The following is a 23,436-nucleotide window of genomic DNA, read 5'->3' on the forward strand; positions in this document are numbered from 1 at the left end:
ACTGAAAACGCTGCAGATGAATTTTCTGTGGACAAACAGCCACCATGGAGCTGCGTCTCTCCATCTGCGTTCTGCTGGTTCTTTGTGTAACAGGGACTGTAAATGGAGGAAAGATTTTAGTGTGGTACACTGAGGCCAGCCACTGGATCAACATGAAGCCAATGCTGGAGACGCTGGTGGACAGAGGACACCAGGTGACCGTCCTGGTCCCAAGCTCATCGATGTTCATGAACAGCAGTGAACCGTCTCGCTTCCAGTATGAACCCTTCAACGTCTCCGTCTCCTTAGAGGATATAGAACAGTTTATTGAAAAGTTCATTCACTTTTTCATGTATGAGATGGAGCACTTGAACCATGTTCAGGTATACATCAGGTTTATAGAGATAATACAAACAAACCTACAAAGTACTATTAAAATGGTGGAAGGTGTGGTGAAATCAGAAACCATCATGAAGAAGCTGAAAGAAGGAAACTATGACTTGCTCCTGTCTGATCCTATATACCCTGGCAGTGAATTAACTGCAGACATTTTGGGGATCCCTATGGTCTTTTCTTTGCGTTTCTCCATTGCTCATAGCTGGGAAAGACTGTGTGGTCAGCTACCTGCTCCACCTTCCTATGTCCCAGCTGCTTTAAGTGAACTGACAGACAAGATGAACTTCTCAGAGAGAGTGTACAACTTCCTCTTCTACGCTCTTCAGGATATGATAATGAAACAGTTTTTGTTGAAAGAGGTGGATAAATATTACTCAGAAATCAAAGGTAAGCAACAGAAAAGTAATTTCTATCTAACCAAACACTTTATAAATGTAATTAGGTCCATTAAAGTTTTCAGAATAATTGAAGCGCCCATTGTCTGTTTATTTAAGACTTTGTTATTTAATTCATGTTCACTTGTCACAGGAACCCCCACCAGTGCCTGTGAGTTGATGGGTAAGGCAGACATCTGGCTGATGAGAACCTACTGGGATTTTGATTTTCCACGTCCATTTCTTCCCAATTTTAAATTTGTTGGTGGAATTCATGGCAAACCTGCTAAACCTTTACCAAAGGTAGGGTTATATTCACTATTATACAATGAATAAAAGGTCAACATGCTGCAAAATGTTTATCCGATGCAACACCAAGAATAACCCATCAGTATGGTGGGTAAAGAAAGTGTCCAACTAGCTAGCTCAGTGACTTGGAAACAACGTTGTGTTGCAGGATATGGAGGAATTTGTCCAAAGCTCTGGAGATGAAGGTATCGTAATCTTCTCTTTGGGAACTATGATCAAAAACTTGACCACAGAAAAAGCGAACATAATCGCCTCAGCCCTCGCCCAGATTCCACAAAAGGTCAGGAAAAAATAAACATGTTAGTTCACACTGAATAAACTACTGTATATCCAAATAGTTACAAAAATATTCCACTTCAGAACAGTGCAGACTTGTAGTCAAACTTAAATTGTAATTATTCTAAATCTTCAGATTTGATTTCAAATTACTTGAATGAAATGCTTAGGTAAATAGAGAAAACTGTTTGGTAAATCTTCAGTATGGCATTTGAATTTACAAACTAATGATTTTCTATTTATGATTGTTAATAAAAGTGACAAAACTTCACTGCCTTTCTACCATTTGTAGGTGTTGTGGCGATACAGCGGGAAGAAACCGGACACGTTAGGTTCCAACACAAAACTTTACAACTGGATTCCACAGAATGACCTCCTGGGTGAGTAAATATAAGTATCCATGATTTCAGCATGAATGGAAGGACAGTTTACTTTTTCTGTCTTTTTTCAGCTTTTGAAAACTGGCAACCACAAGTAAACCTGCAGTCTGTGAGACAAGTGTTTGAGAGGGAAACTCTGTTAAATTAAGATGTTTAATGTAAGATGGAGCTAGGTTGTTCAGGGCTTTGTATGTCAGAAGGAAGATTTTAATTCTATTTTGAATCTGACAGGGAGCCAATGAAGAGAAGCTAAAACTGGAGAAACATCTATCCTTCTAAATCATTTCAAAACTTTGTTAGCAGCATTTTAGATCAATTAAAGATTTCTTTAAGTGTTTGTGGACACCTGGATAATAAAAAGAATGACAATAGTCCAGTCTATTAATGATAAAGGCATGGTGCAGTTTTTCTGCATCAGTTTGGAACAAGATGTTTCTGATTTCAGTGATATTGCTCAGGTGGAAGTAAGCAGTCCTGGTAACATTTTTAAATGAAGGAGTCAAATGACATATCCTGATTAAAAATAAAGCCAAGGTTATTGATATTAGAACTGAAGGCTAGATTAAAGACATCCAGAGAAAGCAAAAGGATGCAAAATTTGTTTATTAGAAGGTATTTCAAAAAAACCACAACTGTCTTGTCTGAATTTAAAAGCGGAAAATTAAGTCATTCAGGTTTTTATGTAAGACAAGCTATTAATCTCACTAAATGATTGGATTCACCAGGTTTCATGGATAAGTACAACTGTGCATCAGCAAAACAATTAAAATGTATCCTGTGCTGCCCAATACCTTAAGGGAAGCATTTATAAAGTAAAGAGTATTGGTCCAAACACTGAGCCCTAAGGAACTCCAGAATTAACTCTGATGTTTCAAGAAAACATTTTATTGACATGAACTAACTGAAATCTATCAGATAATTATGAGTTAACCCATTTTAGAACTGTTCCTGCAATCCAAAAATAATGTTGAAGCCTCTGTAATAAAAAGTATACAGTATATACTGTACAGTAGATCACCTGTACTGAATGCAGCACTGAGATTTAAAAGAAAAAGTATGGATACAAATTCACCCACTGAGCCCATGAGAATATACTTAATTACTTTCACCAATACTGTTTCTATGCTATGATGAACTTTAAACCCTAACTGCAGTTCCTCAAACAGATTATTTCTCTCCAGATGTTCACACAATTGATTTTCAAATAATTTCTCTTGTTTTCTTAATGAACGGGAGTTAACATACATGTCATTGCTACATGAATCAAAAAAAGGTTTCTTAAGTAAAGGTTTATTTTCACAAAACCTAAAGCTCTGAGGTACATAACCATTCAATAAAGACAGATTAGGCAGATCCGAAATAGGAGAAAATGACAAATCACTACCATCTGAGAATAACGTGAGTGGAAACAAGCACTTAAAGGTTACCACAAATAATGTGCACATTAGAGAAGATAACACTCCTAGTCAGTTGGGCTGGCAGGTCTTGGATATGCAGGATAGTGTAGCTGCTCCCCTGTGGTTCAGTGATGTAGCATCAATAAGTCGATGGTAACTGCCATAGAATTGCCAACTTAAAACAAGTTGGGCAGACGAGGCCCATTGGCTAATAAAGTTACAAATGTCAAAACATTTCGCTTGGTCAAATTCTCATCAAGCAATGTCAAACCTGGCAGGACAATAAAACAAGACCAAGCATTAACAGGTAATTTAATTAAAAAGTCTCTGAAAAGAAAACTTGTTTTCCTGACTTAAACACACGTCTTTATGAAAAACTGAGTTTTTGCCCCCCAACACAATTTTTTTTTTTTTATGAACTAAACAAGTTATTCAACAAAGTCCATGCTCAATAATCCAGGTCCACAATCCAACATTTTAAACAAGTTATTGTAGTTTCATTACTGATATTTGTGAATACATTAAGCAACTCAAGTAGTTACATAGTTTTAAGATAGTTTTTTTTCTAACTTGCTCAGCTTTATCATTTGTAAAACTAATTGTGAATATTTAATATATGTTCTCACATCAGGTCACCCTAAAGCCAGAGCTTTTATCACGCATGGTGGTGCAAATGGGGTTTATGAGGCCATCTACCACGGTGTTCCCATGGTGGGAATCCCAATGTTTGCTGATCAGCCTGACAACATGATGCACATGAAGGTCAAAGGAGCTGCAGCTAATGTTGCCTTTAAATCCATAACAACTGAGGACCTCAGAGATGCAATCAACACTGTCATCAATGAAAAATCGTAAGTTCCTCTACATACTTGCACTGTTTGTATTAAAGTTTATGAAACTTTCTTGCCTTCCTAAAAAAATTATTTAGAGACATGGTTGAAAGTTTAAATAATGCTATAGTTTAAATGGTCAGAGGTGAACTAAACAATGTATTTTTAGTTATACTGTATATGTGAGTAAATTTTTAAAATGTATCCTCTGTAATGACCTCAGTATAGACATTAGATTATTAATGGCTATACGAGGTGTTGTTTTAATACAACACGTGTGTGTTTTTTCTGTTATCATACAACAAAGCTTTCTACCCATGGTCCTCCATTTTAAATGCGCCAAATGCATAACAGGCACTGAAAATACCCACAAACGGTTTTGATGTCCAGCCCAGATCTGGTCAAATGTTACATTTTATAAAAGAGTGGACAAATAAGTAACCAGAAAAAGGTTTAAAAGTTACAGTATGGCCATATTTCATGATTGCAAGTGTCATTTTATATGACCACATGCATTTCAGCCCAGCCAATCAATCAGTCAATCCATCCATCCATCCATCCATCCATCCATCCATCCATCCATCCATCCATCCATCCATCCATCATGGGCCTCACAAGAAACAAATTAAACAAAATTATTCACACTCTCACCAACCTGTCAGAGTAAAATAATAACAAAATGAAAACATAAAGCAAATCATTGTTATTATTATTAATATTATTATTAATGATTATGATGATAATAATAATAATGATAATGATAATGATAGTAATAATAATAATGGCAGCACGGTGGCACAGTTGGTAGAGCCACCGCCTCTTAGCGAGCTGATCTCCCCAGTTCAAATCCCAGCCAGGGGGCCTTTCTAGGTGGAGTTTGCATGTTCTCTCCGTTCATGTGTGGGTTTTCTCCCTGTACTCCGGTTTCCTCCCACAGACCAAAAACATGCATGTTAGGCTGATTGGTAACTCTAAATTGTCCCTAGGTGAGAGAGTGAGAGTGTGAATGGTTGTTTGTCTCATTTGTCTCTATGTGTCCCTGTGATGGACTGGAGACCGGCTCAGGGTGTACCCCGCCTCTTGCACAGTGATGGCTAGACATGGGCACCAGTGACCCAACACGACCCAAAAAAGGAAGAAGCGGGTAAAGATGATGGATGGATAATAATATTACTAATAATAATCATCATCATCAGAAAACAGGAACAGGGTTTTAGTGACTTTATTTTGTGATGTGATGATATGCTTCATTTTTTAGGCCCATCATGCACAGACATGGGGCAACAACAAGGTGTTTACTCTTCTTTGAGACCAAGTTGAAGTGTAGAGACACAACAACGCCTCCTAGTGTCACATTTTATGGTGTCCCAGAATCTCCTATAACACCGACAATGCAAACAACATCCTTACACTGTTTGTATAGTGACTGAATAAAACAAAAGTTTTATTGACTAAAACTATGTTCATAGCATATAACTACACAATGCTACTTTTACATTCACAGCTACAAAGAAAACATGATGCGACTGTCCAGAATCCACCACGACAGACCCATAAGTCCTCAGGATGAGGCAGTTTTCTGGATCGAGTACACCATGAGAAACAAAGGAGCAAAGCACCTGAGAGTCCAGGCCCATGAACTCACCTGGTACCAGTACCACAGCCTGGATGTCCTGACCTTCCTCCTTACTATAGTTTTACTTCTCATGTTCATCTTCATCAAGACCTGCAGTTTCTGTTTCCAGAGATGCTGTGGCAGAAAAAAGACGAAGAGAAAGGCAGAGTAAAAGACCGAGCTGGGACTTACTGCAGGTGGCTAATGAATGGATAAAAACATGAAATACTATAACATGGGGCTAGTCTTCAACTTGTAGTATACATTCATATGTTTGGATACCAGTTTTCTCTTTATTCGACTTTAGTTGCAAACAGGAAATTTATTTTCTCATACTTTGATCACAGGCTCGTGAGATTTGCCATATATTAAACAAGAAAATGTTTAACAAATTTTCACACTCAGGATCAAATAAAGGGCTTATTCTAATAATTAAATTAACACATGCAACATTTTAAATTTTCACATTTTTCACATGTAACCAATCTGACTAGATTAAATGGGCTTTCTTTTGTGATTTGATTATATGGTACTGGCTGTACAACTAATCTGTACAACAACAAAACAAAGCAATAATGAACATGATGGACAATAAATCTGATCAGTTTGGATCAATCCTTTAATTTCTACAATTCTTACCATTCATGCCTTTAAGTTTAATCATCTCATTCACTCCATTGTGTAACATCATCACTAAGATTTTCATTCTCACTGAAGTATACAAACCAATCCAACTTGGTGGCAATACATTCATCTAAACATCATCTCCACACATCCAATAATCTGCTATAGGATGGGTTTGGCCACTGAATAAGCAAAGAGTAGGAATAGTCATGGCTATGTTTTTGCAAGTCTGGGTTAGAGGTTCTGGAATTTTGTAACAAACAGGTGTAACAAACACTGGGGTCATATTAACATGTGGAAACCAAGAAAGTATTACCTTAAACTCAACAGCTGTGTTTCCTACATCAATGCCATCTTGGTCTGTGAAACCTTCGCTTGTTTCATATTCATATTCATCATTATAGTCTATTTTGTATCTTGTTGGCGGTCCATTTTGAACTGTTTCAACTACAAATTCAGCACTTTGATCTTGGATTTAATATCCGTGGTACTCATCTAAGTAGTTATGAATTTTTTGTGCTCCATAAAGGAGCCTACATTTAATATCACACATTGGAAGTTAGGAAAATATTGGTATCACTGTTTGACTTTACACTTTCTGTTGTACCTTTGCACATTCTTTAGATATATTTTTCTGGAATCGCTTTTGGCAGTGTTCTTGGAGATTTAGTGCATAGTATACATTCATTAGACATTGTTTCTTTGGATGTGTATAGTGCCCATAGGTACCAGCTATTTTGATTAGCTACTTCCCCATGTTCATCACTTTTTGCAGGTTCAGTCCTTCCTGCTCTGGGAGGTATTTGTTTTAAATTCCTATATATGTGACATATTTGTAATTCAAATTCAAATTCAATTCAAAAATACTTTATTAATCCCAAAGGGAAATTATTTTCTTGTTGTAACTCGTTATTCTCATTTCATTAAGAGATGTTATAGATACTGATGGCTGTAGACAGGAAGGATCTCTTGTAAAGGTCCATCCGACAGTGGATCCTAAGAAACTGGCTGCAGATGCCGTCCGATCCGTCCACCCAGACTCGGCTGGCCTCTCGGTTCGAGAAGGGGTTATTTGGTCAGTTCCCCCAGGCTGTAGGACCGCCCAAATGCCGGGCAGAACTCCTCCCAGCACGATGGCCACTCCTCCCAGCAGTCTGCCGAGCTCCTCGTCGCTGCGGACAGCCATCTGTAGGTGCTGAGGGACGATTCTGTCCTTCCACTGTCACGAGCCGTGTTTCCTGGTAGTTCCAGGATCTCAGTGGTCAGGCACTCAAGCACAGCTGGCGGGTAGATGAGAATGAATCCACAGAACATCCTTTTCAACTCATTTGAGATTTGGGGCAGTAGCTGAGATATTATTTGAGCTTTTGAGACGTTAATCAGCTGCTGTTGGTTGTAGAAAACTGCCTTGTTGCCATGGTTACGCATCATAACAAATGTCCAAAACTAAAAAAAGTTTCAGTAAAAATCCTTCAAGCTGCACAGCATACGATACCAGAGGAAACAATCATACAAAAAAAATGTGACTTACATCCAGAAAAAGAGGAATTAAAGTTTCCAAAAGCAAAGTCTCAGAATGGAAGTAACAGAGCTGCTCCAACATGCAGCCACCTTGAGCGGCGCAATTCTAGAACTATATTATTATATATTATAATATTTTGCATTCTGTAATGTTCTTTATACAGAAAGGAAGGTCAAATAACTAATAAAAAAAAGACTTTACTTAAAGAAGTATTTGCATTTCATGTATTATATTATTGCATTTGGCCTGCAGCCCTTTTTAATTTTGGCCTTCTCAAGAAAAAAGTTTGAGCACCCCTGTTCTAAGCTCAGTATTCAAAACTCCCTTTCCCGCTGTATTGTTAGAATCATTACTATATTCAAATAAAATGTCACACAAAAAGTGAGAACTGGAACCAGTGTGTATGTGCTTATTTGTGAAGGTTTGATTTAATCCAGCGAATGAACTCATGGTTTAGAGTGATCTAATGAGACTGATTACATTTATAAGTGATGAACTTATAGTCTCTATGTCATAAGAGAGTGATACCCCCAAAATATCAAACAGTTTATGAATAATAAAATTATAATTCATAATTTATAATAAACCCAATATTTTAACCCATATTTCTACACTGGAATACACAAGCCTTGCACTTCCTGTAAACACATGCACATAGGTTAACTTCAGTTGAAGCTTTCCTTCCATATTAAGTGGTGATAAAAACCTCTCGTATCCTTTTGAGTAAGAAAAACACATTCCACTGCTTAATAAACAAAATTCTACTTCACTTGCTCACAAACTACAAATTTAAAGTTGACATGGAAATCTCATGTAAATTACTTAAGAATAAAAATAATCAATTGCATTACTGTATAAAGTAAAAAAGTTTTTGAATGAAAAAGCTTTGTATATATTGTATAATGTAATGATCGTTCCATTTTTTATTTATTGTATTGAAGTTTGGGGAAAAGCATGCAAAACAATTACAAATCCTATTTTTATTTTACAAAAAAGAGCTATAAGAATTATTAGTAGGAAGTGCTATGGTCATCCAACAAATATATTATTTCATCAGTTGCATTTATTAAAATTTCATGATTTGGTTGAACATAGTATTTTACAAGTCATGTATAAAACTCGTAAAAAATATTGCCCGCAAATATTCAATTAAAATTTGTTAAAAAAGAGTCATTATAACCTTAAGGGAATGAAAATGTTTGTAAAACCTTCATTTTGAACTAGTCTGAAGGAGCTGCGTTGGAATACGATTGTGGAATTGCCTTGATATTACCATAAAAAATTCTAAAACAATTTCTATGTTTAAAAAGATGATTAAGTTAAAGTTGTTGGGAAGGTATGGTGCCAGGTGAAGGATGCCTGATGTTTTTTTTATTTCAATTTGGACATTGTTCAAGCATAGGTTGTTGTTTGTTTGTAGTTATTTTTTATTTTTTTTAATAAGAGGCAGATATAATATTTTTTCTTCTTTCCGCATATTCATATTCATTTTTTTTTCTTTTTGATGTTTTGTTTATTTTAAATGAATGAATAAATTAATTTTAAATTTTTTTAAAGGCTTTAAAATTCTGAAGACTTTGATTCATTACACGTTCTTTATTCCTAAAAATGAAAAATAGGACTTTTTATTTTATTTTAGCACCAATAATAATAAATATCCTTTTAGAAAACACTGGAAATACAGTAATAAACTAAAATTGTGTTTTAGTGGCTTAATATGTCATTTTAAAAGATGCAAAAACTTTTAACTTGTGAAGATTCCAGTATTTCCAGCATCACTAACCACCATTGCATACTGCACAGCTCCAGTAACTAATTAACAAGTTAACTAATTGTCTTATTCACACTGACGGCTACATTTGCAAAAATTACTTTTTACCTCTCTAACAGCTCTCCCGTTACGTCATTCAGTACAAAGAGAACCGAGTCAGAGTTCGCCTAGTTAATAAGTATCATTAAGGTGCACCTATTTTAAAATGCAGCAGATGGATTTTCTGCAGACCAGTAGCCACCATGGAGCTGCGTCTCTCCGTCTGCATTCTGCTGGTTCTTTGTGTAACAGGGACTGTAAATGGAGGAAAGATCTTAGTGTGGTACACTGAGGCCAGCCACTGGATCAACATGAAGCCAATGCTGGAGACGCTGGTGGACAGAGGACACCAGGTGACCGTCCTGGTCCCGAGTTCATCGATGTTCATGAACAGCAGTGAACCGTCTCGGTTTCAGTATGAACCCTTCAACGTCTCTCTTTCTGCGGAGTACATAGAAAAATATTTTGAAGAGTACTTTGACTTTTTCATGTACAAGAAGGAGCACTTAAACTATGTTCAGCTTTCCATCCGATACATACAATTAATAAAAAAACACCATGCAAACTATTCTTAAACTTTTGGATGGTGTTGTGAAATCAGAAACCATCATGACGAAGCTGAAAGAAGGAAACTATGATTTGCTCCTGGTTGATCCTATATACTCAGGAAGTGAATTAACTGCAGACATTTTGGGGATCCCTCTGGTCTTTTCTTTGCGTTTTTCTGTTGCTCATAACTGGGAAAGACTGTGTGGTCAGCTACCTGCTCCACCTTCATACGTCCCAGCTGCTCTGAGTAAACTGACAGACAAGATGAACTTCTCAGAGAGAGTGTACAACTTCCTCTTCTACGCTCTTCAGGATATCATAATGAAACAGTTTATGTGGAAAGAGGTGGATAAATATTACTCAGAAGTCAAAGGTAAGCAAGAAAAAAAAAAAGATTTCCTGTCCGACCAAACACTTTATGAATGTAATCAAATCCAATGTTTTCAGAATATTTGTGGAAACCTCTCATGTCTGTTTATAAAGACGTTATCTAATTTATGTTCACCTGTAACAGGAACCTGCACAAGTGCCTGTGAGTTGATGGGTAAGGCAGACATCTGGCTGATGAGAACCTACTGGGATTTTGATTTTCCACGTCTATTCCTTCCAAATTTTATATTTGTCGGTGGGATCCACGACAGACCTGCTAAACCTTTACCGAAAGTGGGGTTGTATTTATTTTTATACAATACGCCAATTGTTCAACATATACTTATTTAAAATTTTTCAGAGTTAAACGTAAAGAATAATCCTCATAATCTTGATGAAAGAAAAAAACCTAACTGGCTGGCTCAGTGACTTGGAAAAATCTTGTTGTTGCAGGATATGGAGGAATTTGTCCAAAGTTCTGGAGAGGAAGGCATCGTAATCTTCTCTTTGGGATCCTTGCTCAAAAACCTGACCACAGAAAAAGCGAACATAATCGCCTCAGCCCTTGCACAGATTCCACAAAAGGTCAGAAAAAATATGAACATGTTTGTTCACATAAAAAAATGTGTCTAAATATATTTTGTGTGGTTCCAAATTAATCCACTGCAGAAAAGTCGAGTTTTATTCAACTCTAAAGAGTTGATCGTCCTCAATCGCCAGATTTAATTTCAAAATGACTTGCACATATCGTTTAAACAGAGAAAACAGTTTTGATAAATCTTCAGTATGAGACTTTAAATCATAAATTATATATTTTATTCATTTATAAATGTACATAAAACTGAAAAACCCTTGTTTGTAGGTGCTGTGGAGATACAGTGGGAAGAAACCGGATACTTTAGGTTCCAACACTAAACTTTACAAGTGGATTCCACAGAATGACCTCCTGGGTGAGTAAAGATAAAGATCCAGATTTTAAAACAAATAGGACAATTTAAAAAAGAAGGTTAAATCATTTCATCTGGACCGGTTTCTTTAAGGGAGAAACGTTTAATCTTCCATCCAGAAGACTTCATCAGTCTGTGGCCTGCCAACCAGATCTGTCCCATAACTGGTCCAGATGAAATGATTGAACCTTCTTTTGTCATCTACCTGGATGACTGAGCCTACAAACCTTTTTCTGAAATAGAACAATTGTTTTTCATTTCTAACCTATAACTCTGTCAAAAAGTGATGTAATAGCTGCGCAGTCAATAGTTCAGTGCAGCAGCAGTAGACACTTTGTAGAGTAGATTAGTCACTGAATAAGTTGTTCAAAAGGAATACAAAAGTTCAACAGGTGTTCTACCTTGGAGGTGTACAAGTATCTCTGGCAGGTAGTCCAAAAAGATATATTTATAAAAATATCAATAGCATGTCCCATAACATTGAGTTCATCAGGTGCTAGAACATCTCTGGTTGTATTCTCAAGACCTACAGTCCAAACTGGTCAATCACTACCATTGAGAACATGTTATGGGTAAAAGGGCAGTTAATGATAAGGTTCATATTAGAAAAGAGAACATTTCTGGGCAGACAGGCTGGAAAGTCTTGGATATGTGAGACAAAGTTGCTGCTCCTCTGTGCTTTAGTGTTGTGGCATCAATAAAATGACAGTAGCTGCCATACAAGAGCCAACGGACTCTGAAACAAGATCTAGGGATGAGGCACATTGGGCAGTTGAAATTACAAATGAGCCCAAGGCGCTTCCTTTTGTCAAAATTGCATCTTGCAACGTAAAACCTGGCAGGAAAAGAAAACGAGCACAAACATTAACAGGTGGGTCCGTTGGGATCATGTATTGTCCTTTTCTCAAGATGGATAAGAAAATGGGCTGAGGATTGAAAACATGGCTAGTTGATGAAAAGCATTTGTAGCAAAAATGATAGACGCAGGACTGAAGATGGTGCACTTAAGAAAGCAGTGAGTGACAGTATAAACCAAATGTCAGTTCTTGATGTCCACCAGCAACCAAATGCAACCTGAAAATCTGCACCGAGGAAAAAGTATCTTAGCTGTGACAATGTCTCAATGAAACATCTGTCCACTAAAATTTTTCACAGAAATGGTGATGGACTAGTATATGAGGCACTGATAGCTACTTCTATTGGTGGCCATGGCCGTCATCGAATTTGTCAAGATGTGAAAAGAGCACGCCACTCCTCTGTAGGTGTCGCAGAAGAAACACCACTGTGGAGTGAACGACTGAACACTAGCCCTGATTTTTACAGAGAATGGCTTTAAAGAAGAATATTGCATAGTAAAAAATACTAGTTGTGTATTCTGCTTCTTTTTGATTATTTCATATGTATATATTTTTTTGTATCATTACAAAATGAACAGTTTAAGCATGTCAGCATTGTGTTATCCGTTATAACATACCTCAAGGGTGATTCCATTAGAGAAAACACAACTGAGGCTGATGACTCCTAGAATTACACGCCTTTCATTTCTTAAAATTTTGACTCTGGAAACTAAGAACAACAATGAACAATACTGAAAGGCAACAGAAAAGAAAGAAGACAACATTTGATTGGGCAGATGGCTGGCTGTGAAATAAACTGATTCCAAACGAGAACAAGGCTAACACCCTTCTCCCTAAGCTCTTCTTTTCCTTGGGCCCAGACACGGGACATTTCACTTCAAGGGAAAACTCTCTGATTCACAAAACAACTTTTGATAGTGTATAAAATACTATTCAATTTTATTTTTCTTACCTCAACAGCATATGCCTTTATGAAAAACAGTTGAAAACACAAAACTATTTGAATTTAATAAATGATTAACTGTAGTTTCATTACCCCTTGTGACTTACATTAACCAACTTAAGTAGTAACATTTACAAGATACATTTCTTTTATTTATTTATTTTTAATCTTGCTCAACCATATTTGTTTGTAAAACAAATCATAAATGTTTACCACCTTTTGCTCACATCAGGTCACCCTAAAGCCAGAGCTTTTATCACTCATGGTGGTGCAAACGGGGTTTATGAGGCCATCTACCACGGAGTTCCCATGGTGGGAATCCCAATGTTTTCTGAACAGCCTGACAACATGATGCACATGAAGGTCAAAGGAGCTGCAGCTAATGTTGCCTTTAACAGCATAACAAGTGAGGACCTCAGAGATGCAATCAACACCGTCATCAACAACAAATCGTAAGCTCTTCTATATATTTGCACCAAATCTGCATAAATTTTTCTGAAACACTTCTTGCCTTCTTGAAAAACGTATTTAGAGACACGGTTGAAAGTAATGCTACAGTTTAAATGGCCAAGGTAAATTAAACAATGTCCTTTTTGTTACATGTCATTTACAAGATCCTGCTTCTGTCATTTAAAACCATTAACAACCTTATTCCTCTGTATATTTGTAAACCAGATTCTCACATCATTTGCTTAGGGACTAAACAAAACTAAAATTGTATCAATTAAAATGATGTTCTTAGCATTTAACTACATATTTTTACTTTTGTATTCACAGCTACAAAGAAAACGCTGTGCGACTGTCCAGAATCCACCATGACAGACCACTGAGTCCTCAGGATGAGGCCGTTTTCTGGATCGAGTACACCATGAGACACAAAGGAGCAAAACACCTGAGAGTCCAGGCCCACAAACTCACCTGGTACCAGTATCACAGCCTGGATGTCCTGAGCTTCTTCCTCACTATAGTTTTACTTCTCATGTTCATCTTCATCAAGAGCTGCAGTTTCTGCTTCCAGGGGTGCTGTGGCAGAAAAAAGACAAAGAGAAAAGATGAATAACAAATTAAACTAAGGTTGTCGAAAATGGCTGACTAAGGAAAAAATTACGCAATGCAGGACCGGTGGAGTCTCCAACTTTGTGTACTTTTAGCCATGTGCATATCTCTGTTGTTGCTGTTGTTGTTGTTTTAAGAACTTAATTTGCAAATATGGATTTTATTTCTCAATTATAAATTTCTAATGAAAGGCTCATGACATTTGCCATAAGACAATGTTTTGTAAACTTTCCTACTGAGAATCGAATAAGGGATTATCCAAATACAAATCAACACAAACTTTTTTTTTTAATCCACATTTTAAAAATGTAACAGATGTGTTTCATTTTCTAAATTATACACACTTGGCTGTACAAGCAATTCATTTCAAAGAAAACAAAGACAAGATGGATAATAAAACTAAAGAGTTTGGAATAATTTAACTATTTCTATAACTTGTACAAAGGCGTGTATCTATGTTTAAAGCACAGCTCTGATATCAGATGTGATGACGTTATAAACAAAAGCTTTAGTTTAAATTTGATTAAAAAAAAGAACATTCTTTACTGGTTCTCCAAAATATTCATAGAGGTACATGAAAACAAAACAATTGCTTTTGAGACTAAACTCAGCTGCTTTACTGCAGACCTGCTAACATTCTTTTTAAGCTTAAACTGGGGCTGGTCACTATAATGTTAGTTTAAGGTAGGGGTGCACCGATAAATCGGCCGGCCGATTTCCTTAATTTTGGGAAATCGGCCGATACTTGCATAAGAAACCGATTTTACCGATTTTTTTTTTTTAGTTTTAACAACAAATGTCTAAACTTCATTTATATTTCAGAGCACTACCTCATGGCCAGTTAAAACAAGTTTGTATTGTTTCTAGGATATTGTTCAAATGTATGCTTTTCAATAAAATAAGATTGGAAAATTGAAGGTGCATTGTGACCTGACACAAAATCGGTATCGGACAAAATTGGAATCGGCAGCTCAGACTTTTTAAAAATCGGTGATCAGTGCACCCCTAGTTTAAGGGTTTATTTATTGTTAAATTGGTCTTTTTGACATATGCAGTTACCTTTTATCTCTCTAACAGCTCTCCTGTTACATCATTCAGTACAAAGAGGACAGAGTTCACCTAGTTAATAAGTATCTTTAAGGTGCAGCGATTTAAAAAGCTGCAGATGAATTTTCTGCAGATCAGTAGCCACCATGGAGCCGCGTCTCTCCGTCTGTGTTCTGCTGGTTCTTTGTGTAACAGGGACTGCAAATGGAGGAAAGATCTTAGTGTGGTACACTGAGGCCAGCCACTGGATTAACATGAAGACGGTGTTGGAGGCGCTGGTGGACAGAGGACACCAAGTGACCGTCCTGGTCCCGAGCACATCATTGTTCATGAACAGCAGTGAACCCTCTCGCTTTCAGTATGAACCTTTCAACGTCTCCGTCTCCTTAGAGGTTTTAGAACAGTTTATTGAAGAGTTCCTTCACTTCTCTATTTATGAAATGGACTACATGAACATCTTTCAGATTCACAGCAGAATAAGTGATTTACTCACAACCAACACAAATTTTGCTCTCATGTTTTTGGACGGCATAATAAAATCAGAAACCATGATGAAGAAACTGAAGGAAGGAAACTATGATTTGCTCCTGGCTGATCCCATCTTCCCTGGCAGCGATTTAACTGCAGTTATTTTGGGGATCCCTCTGGTCTTTTCTTTGCGTTTTTCCATTGCTCATAACTGGGAAAGACTGTGTGGTCAGCTACCTGCTCCACCTTCATATGTCCCAGCTTGTGTGAGCAAACTGACCGACAAGATGGATTTCTCAGAGAGAGTGTTTAACTTTCTCTTCTATGCCCTGCAGGACATTGTGTTAGATTACTCTGTGTGGAAATATGTAGATAAATATTATTCTGAAGTCAGAGGTGAGAAATTCAACACAAATCCCTGTGCAAGAAACACCTTGTAGATCAATTTAAATCCAATGTTTGTTTAAAATTTGTTTCTGCCATTGTGTCAGGAACCCCCACCAGAGCCTGTAAGATGATGGGAAATGCAGATATCTGGCTGATGAGATCTTACTGGGATTTTGATTTTGCTCATCCATTCCTTCCCAACTTTAAATATGTTGGTGGGGTTCACTGCAGACCTGCTAAACCTTTACCAAAGGTGGAGTTTTCTTTGCTACTGTTATTTCATTCTCAGATCATTCCTCTCATAAAAAACAAAGTAAATTTAAAAAAAAAGACTAAGCAAAGAAGAAACAATCAGCTGGCTCAGTGATGTAAAAAAAACATTTTGTTCTTGCAGGACATGGAAGAATTTGTTCAAAGCTCTGGAGAGGAAGGCATAGTGATCCTCTCTTTAGGATCCATGGTCAAAAACATGACCACAGAGAAGACAAACATGATCGCTTCAGCTCTTGCTCAGATTCCACAAAAGGTCGGGAAAAAGCCAAACCGCAGCTTAAATCAACAGAAATCTTTTTAAAGTCAAATTTTATGGATATTCTGTAGATTAGTGCAAGGTTTTAGTCAACTTTAAAATATAGATGTCTGACCTCCATATTTGATTTCAGAAGACTTTTACACATTGTTTTAGTTAAATAAATAAATAAAACTGCATTGCTAAATCATTAAAATGACACCTCCAATTACAATTTTATTTATTTTTCACCACTTTATGATTTAATTACAGACCTGTCATTACTTTTTGACTGTTTGAAGGTGTTGTGGCGATACAGTGGGAAGAAACCAGAAACTTTAGGTTTCAACACAAAACTGTACGAGTGGATTCCACAGAATGATCTGCTGGGTGAGTTAAGTTAAAGCATCGACCAGAAATTAAATATAGATGGAAGGCTAAATACCAGGAAAGTTTTTTTTTTTTTTTTTTTTATTGCTGATCTGCTTTTTATTACTAGAAACTTCTATTATAGTTGAACAGAGTTTCTAGAATGACTGTTTCAATAAGTAAATGTGCTCTTAATTGAAAAAAATAAACTTATATTCATCAAATGTTTTGTTTAGCTTGCTCAGCTTTATCCATTTAAAAAACTAATTACAAACATTTAATATCAGGTCACGCGAAAACGAGAGCTTTTATCACTCATGGTGGTGCAAATGGGGTTTTTGAGGCCATCTACCACGGCGTTCCCATGGTGGGAATTCCAACGTTTGCTGACCAGCCAGACAACATGGCACATATGAAGGCCAAAGGAGCTGCAGCTGTTGTGAGCTTAAACTTCATGACCGTTGAGGACCTCAGAGATGCAATCAACACCGTCATCAACAACAAATCGTAAGTTCCTCATCTGCACAGTCTGCATTTAAGTTTAAAACTACTGGAACATTTTCTTTGTGCTCTTAATCAAATCATTACAAAGATCAGCATGGTCAAAGCAGTAAAAAAAAAAAAAAAAGACTACAGAATTCACTTTTCGGGTCAACTTTGTCAAGTATGTCAAAGACCAAAGTGGATAGCTGGCTGCCTACGACAGGTACTCTGGCCGAGCATGTTACACGTTGTATGTGCACGCACCACTTTGGTCTGTTTCTCATCAATTAGTGCAATATCGATAGGAGCAACTAATGAACATTCAGAGGAGTCTATAGAGCTAGAAATTCCTGCAACTTTTTGTGTTTTCAAAACACGTGGGAACTTAATTCCATCCTGGCACATCCATCACTTTAATGGGGGGATTATTCTTTAACTAAGAGCATAACCAGTGTCAACTAGGGAAAAATAATAAAAAATCCTTTCAAATAAATGTTAAAACTTTACAACACAAAAACATGAATATCCCCATGGTATCTCCCACATACTGTGATTCTAAAATTTTACTCATAAAAAGTACAATTTATTACTTTATATTTTAGATAACTTCAATAATTTTTTTTTATTTTTATTCACAGCTACAAAGAAAACATGACGCGACTGTCCAGAATCCACCACGACAGACCCATGAGTCCTCTGGATGAGACAATTTTCTGGATCGAGTACACCATGAGAAACAAAGGAGCGAAACACTTGAGAGTCCAGGCCCACGAGCTCACCTGGTACCAGTACCACAGCCTGGATGTCCTGAGCTTCCTCCTCATTACAGTTTTACTTCTCATGTTCATCTTCATCAAGACCTGCAGTTTCTGTTTCCAGAGATGCTGCAGCAGAAAAAAGACGAAGAGCAAAGCTGAATGAGAGACTGCACTCAGATTTACCACAGGCTGCTAATGACTAAATAAAATATTACATGAAACAGAAAGTGTCTCCATCTTGAAGTTTACTTTTATTTATGTGGATAATCCAGTTTTTATTCTCTTGCAAGAAATACCTTCAACTGTTTACAACGATTGTGATTTTTTTTTTTGCATCTTTTTTAAATCGATGCTTATGAAAGTTATATATTAAAAATATAAAATGCAACAATATGATCACCAACATTGTAACCATTTTATTTTTTTAATTTTCCAACAGAACTGTAATCTAGTCCAATCAGAGATCTTTTCTTCATCATAAAGACAATCTTCTGACTGTAAAGATAATAAACATGGAATTAAAACAAAATACTTTTTTAAATCCATTCATCCCTTTTCCATACCAGCTTTATTTTGTTCAGGGTCAGACAGGAGCCGATTTCTATCTTCAGCAGTTAACCGGTGCTAAGTGGGGTACATTCTGGACAGGTCGCCAGTCCACTGCAGTACCAGCATGAGACTTATGAGACAGAAAATCATGCACGCACACTCACTCGGTTGGTTTTTGAACTGGCGAAAGAAGATGAACTACCAAAACTAAGTCATCCAAACTATCAGAATTAACATCTTCCAAGAACCCAACAAGTTATTAAGTCAGGTCCTCTGGGCGAATTCTTGTTTGTTGAAACGTTTCGTCTTTTATCCAAAAGACTTGGACTGAAGAAGTCTTTGGGATAAAAGACGAAACGTTTCAACAAACAATATATGTCCAATCTGTGCCGAATATCACTAAAATTAGAAATATCTTATCTGAAAATTATGCAGAAAAACTGGTTCATGCATTTGTCATGTCTAGATTGGACTATTGCAATAGTTTGTTATCTGGGTGTCCAAATACTTCTTTAAAAAGTCTCCAGTTAATCCAAAATGTTGCTGCCAGAGTCTTAACTGGAGTTAGTAGGAGAGATCATCTCTCCAGTTTTAGCTTCTCTTCAGTGGCTTCGTGTCAATTCAATTAAAAATCTTACTTCTAACCTACAAAGCTCTCAACAACCTAGCTCCATCTTATATTCGATATCTTATTGTTCCAGATTTTCCTAACAGAGCACTTCGCTCTCAGACTGCAGGCTTACTCCTGGTCCCTAGAGTTTCCAGAAGTTGAATGGGAGGGAGATCTTTCAATTATCAGGCTCCTCTCTTGTGGAACAAACTTCCAGTTTCTTTCTGTGAGGCTGACACATTGTCCAGTTTTAAGACTGGACTTAAGACTTTCCTTTTTGATAAATCCTATAATTAGAGTCGGCTTGTTATACTTTCTTAAGCTTAGACTGCTGGAGGAAAAACTGACCTCATTTCCTTAAATGGATTGTTAAAATTAAATATTTTTCATTTGATACTATTTCTATCTTAACATGTGATTCTTGACCTGCCATTGTGTATCTGTTCCTACCAAACCCAGCTGGTCAAAGCAGATGGACGCTTGTCCTGAGCCTGGTTTTATATATATATATATGTGTGTGTGTGTGTGTGTGTGTGTGTGTGTGTGTGCGTGCGTGCGTGTGTGTGTGTGTGTGTGTGTGTGAATATTTCTGTTCAGTGCCCTGAGATGACTTCTGTTGTGACTTGGCACTATATAAATAAACTGAATTGAACTGTCCAGAGGACCTTACGTAACCTTTTCTGCCTGCATTATTGAGCATGCATCAGTACATCTTCCAAGAACAGACTCCTGAAAGCCATCTCTTGAACAGCCACAGGCCTTTGGACTTTAGATGATTTCTGAAAGTTACTAATAAAAACATCTCTAAAAGTCAAGTCAGCAAAATGCTTCTTTGAACAAAAATAATTAATCATTTTTGTGTACAAACTTAAACTTTTATTGCTTCAAAGTTCACTTGAGGTTGTGAGTTGTGCGGCTATTTCTTCATAAACTAAAGATGACATTAAAACTAAACAAAGAAATTACGAGTGAAGAATGTTGATTATTACTGTTACTATAAAAGAATACAAGTACCGTACATCCGTCCATACATTTTTTTTAATCTGCTTTTCCTTTCCGGATCGAACGGACCAATTTTCAAGACATTAGTCTCTATGTGGTTTATAGAACTACCCACACTGCCGACACATTACTATCAAAACCACCTAAAAAATAAACTTAATGCTGGCACCAGTCATTTTTAAAGATTAACAATAGTGTCAAAGTCCATATAACTAGTCTCTCTTTTGGCCTGATTTTGTCTTTCCATATCGACAGCAGGAAAAAGTTCATGATTGCTTTTTTTGTTTAGTTTGATGTTTTTTTATGTAAATTACAGATAATATTTAGAAGAAATAAATATATATTTAATGATACTTTTGTAGCCATCACTTTTTATCTTGAACAGCTCTCCTGTTATGTCATTCAGTACAAAGAGGACAGAGTCAGAGTTCGCCTAGTTAATAAGTATCTTTAAGGTGCACCTATTTAAAAAGGCTGCAGATGAATTTTCTGTGGACAAACAGCCACCATGGAGCTGCATCACTCTGTCTGCATCCTGCTGGTACTTTGTGTAACAGGGACTGTAAATGGAGGAAAGATCTTAGTGTGGTACACTGAGGCCAGCCACTGGATTAACATGAAAACAGTGCTGGACACGTTGGTGGACAGAGGACACCAAGTAACGGTCCTGATCCCGAGCGCGTCCATGTTCATGAACAGCAGTGAACCCTCTCGCTTTCAGTACGAACCCTTCAATGTGTCAATTTCACTGGAGGCTTTAGAGGAGTCTCTAGAAGAGTTCATTAACTTTTCCATGTATGAGATCGATTATATGAACTACTTTCAGGTTTACAGGAGATATATGGAGCTCTTGAGTCTCGACTTGCGGAATTCCCTCAAAGTCTTGGAAGGTGTGGTGAAATCAGAAATCATCATGAAGAGGCTGAAGGAAGGAAACTATGATTTGCTCCTGGCTGATCCCATCTACCCCGGTAGTGAATTGACAGCAGACATGTTGGGGATCCCTCTGGTCTACTCCTTGCGTTTCTCCTTGGCTCATAACTGGGAAAGACTGTGTGGTCAGCTACCTGCTCCACCTTCTTTTGTCCCTGGTGCTATGAGCAAACTAACAGATAAAATGAATTTCTCAGAAAGAGTGTGGAACGTTCTCTTTTATGTCATGCAGGACATTGCAACACAAAAAGTTTGGTGGAACCAGATAGATCATTTTTACTCAGAAGTCAAAGGTAAGCTGCTTTACATGAATCCTAAAGTTACAAAAAAACATTGACAGACCACATTAGGACTTTTTTTTTTCCAACTTAATTTAAAAGCTTGTCTGTCTTTTCATACTCTATGAATTTTTGGTATTTTTCTCTTGTTCGTTGTGACAGGAACACCCACCAGTGGTTGTGAATTGATGGGTAAGGCTGATATCTGGTTGATGAGATCCTACTGGGATTTTGAATTTCCTCGTCCGTTCCTTCCCAACTTTAAATTTGTTGGTGGAATTCACTGCAAACCTGCTAAACCTTTACCAAAGGTGGGCCTTCGTGCATAGTTACACGCCAATCAACATGTCATTACAATGCTGTATGTCAGGAAATGTGAAAAATAACCAATAAAATGTTGCGCTATGAAGGAAAATGTTTTGTTGTCAGATCACTTGTGTTGAGATTTTAAAATTGTTGCAGAAAATGGAAGACTTTGTGCAGAGTTCTGGAGATGCTGGTATTGTGATCTTCACTTTGGGATCCATGATCAAGAACGTCACCACAGAGAAGGCAAACACGATAGCCTCAGCCCTGGCTCAGATTCCACAAAAGGTCAGGAAAAACCCTAAATTTAGCACAAGTTAATCTGAATGATTTCTAAAACACAGCTTTTATAGATGGTCACATAATTTCCTACAAAATAGGTGCAAAAATATTACAGCAAATTTTTACATTTGATATTTTTCTTATTGCTTGTTCAAAACAGACACAGTCATTCTTATATTTTTCTTATTTTGTATAGCTTAATTGTATTCTTTACAAAGAAAGTGTTTGATATTTTCTTTAGTCTGGGGCAGCAGTGATGTGATGGAAAACGACATCTAGAAATCCATCATTGATTAGATTTTCTGTAAATCAGTCATTTGGCTCAACTCTAGCTGTATCTGTGCATGACTGAAAAATGAAAGTTTTGTATAATAAATGACGATGTTTATTGAGTAGAGCACATGGAGGAGCCCAAAGGGCTAGAAAATAGTTCTGCAGTTCCCTTTTATTTGAGGGTTTCTGTGAAATCTAAGTTTGGATCCTGCAAGTTGTTTATGGCTGCTTACTGGGCAGCGGTTAGAGCAGTCATCCTCCAGTGCAAGAGTTGGGGGTTCGATTCTACCAGCGGTCACATACCGAAGTGTCCTTGAGCAAGACACTGAACTCCTCATTGCCTCCGATATGTGTCCCATCAGTGTATGAATGTGATAAAGCACTGATTATTCTCTGTACAGATATAGTAGTGCTGCATGAATGGGTAAATGAGAACACAGGTTGTAGTGCAAAGCACTTTGAGTATCTTGATGAGATAGAAAGGCGCTAAGGCGCTAGATAAGTACAGTTCATTTATCATTATTGTATGTGGGACCACAGAGGTGAAGATAATTTTAACAACTTATCAAACTGATTAGATTCAGTACGTCAGCTAAAGTCCTAAACTGGTCAGTGTACAAAGCTGAAAAGCTGTATTAATGATATTCCACTATTGAAAACAACAAAGTCCATGCTCAATAATCCAGGTATACAATCCAACATTTTTCAGTCAGGTCATCTGGACAGTTTCTTTTTTTTTTTGTGCTGAAACGTTTCACCTTCGATCCAGAAGGCTTCATCAGTCAAGGAAACGCACAACAAAACTGATTCTTCCCCCAACAGCTTACTCCAAAGTGGAACAAACCAGTTCTGCTTGTGATAAGATGGTCTCTTTGGTACGTCCCCTCCTCCATTGCCGGCCCTCTTCCTTAATGGAGGAGGGGGCGTACCAAAGAGACCATCTTATCACA

General features: G+C 37.1%; 3 protein-coding genes, 1 long non-coding RNA gene and 1 pseudogene across 4 annotated transcripts in view; 4 read left to right on the forward strand and 1 right to left on the reverse strand.

Annotated features, from left to right (window-relative positions):
* The first annotated feature begins 18 nt into the window (after positions 1 to 18).
* Positions 19 to 6,042, forward strand: LOC119413827 (UDP-glucuronosyltransferase 2A2). Its single transcript, XM_037680893.1, has 6 exons — positions 19 to 762; positions 904 to 1,052; positions 1,207 to 1,338; positions 1,627 to 1,714; positions 3,743 to 3,962; positions 5,446 to 6,042. Exons 1-6 carry the CDS (start codon positions 45 to 47, stop codon positions 5,726 to 5,728), a joined length of 1,590 nt encoding a protein of 529 aa, XP_037536821.1. The 5' UTR covers positions 19 to 44; the 3' UTR covers positions 5,729 to 6,042.
* Positions 5,631 to 23,436, reverse strand: part of LOC119413832 — a 19,692-nt gene continuing 1,886 nt past the window's right edge. Inside the window, exons 2-3 of the long non-coding RNA XR_005186976.1 lie at positions 18,275 to 18,379; positions 5,631 to 5,691 (exon numbers count right to left, since the gene is read on the reverse strand). This is a non-coding gene — a long non-coding RNA (uncharacterized LOC119413832). The remainder of the gene's footprint in view (positions 5,692 to 18,274; positions 18,380 to 23,436) is intronic.
* Positions 9,716 to 14,237, forward strand: LOC119413829 (annotated as a pseudogene).
* Positions 15,427 to 18,416, forward strand: LOC119413828 (UDP-glucuronosyltransferase 2A2-like). The gene is made up of 6 exons (XM_037680894.1): positions 15,427 to 16,144; positions 16,240 to 16,388; positions 16,530 to 16,661; positions 16,946 to 17,033; positions 17,300 to 17,519; positions 18,134 to 18,416. Exons 1-6 carry the CDS (start codon positions 15,427 to 15,429, stop codon positions 18,414 to 18,416), a joined length of 1,590 nt encoding a protein of 529 aa, XP_037536822.1.
* LOC119413831 (UDP-glucuronosyltransferase 2A2-like) overlaps positions 20,920 to 23,436 on the forward strand; it is a 4,478-nt gene continuing 1,961 nt past the window's right edge. Inside the window, exons 1-3 of the mRNA XM_037680897.1 lie at positions 20,920 to 21,640; positions 21,788 to 21,936; positions 22,088 to 22,219. Of these exons, the coding sequence (XP_037536825.1) occupies positions 20,923 to 21,640; positions 21,788 to 21,936; positions 22,088 to 22,219 (999 nt within the window). The 5' untranslated portion in view covers positions 20,920 to 20,922. The remainder of the gene's footprint in view (positions 21,641 to 21,787; positions 21,937 to 22,087; positions 22,220 to 23,436) is intronic.

This window comes from Nematolebias whitei, chromosome 8 (genome assembly GCF_014905685.2).
Source record: "Nematolebias whitei isolate Nwh7 chromosome 8, NemWhi1, whole genome shotgun sequence".
NCBI lineage: Eukaryota > Metazoa > Chordata > Actinopteri > Cyprinodontiformes > Rivulidae > Nematolebias > Nematolebias whitei.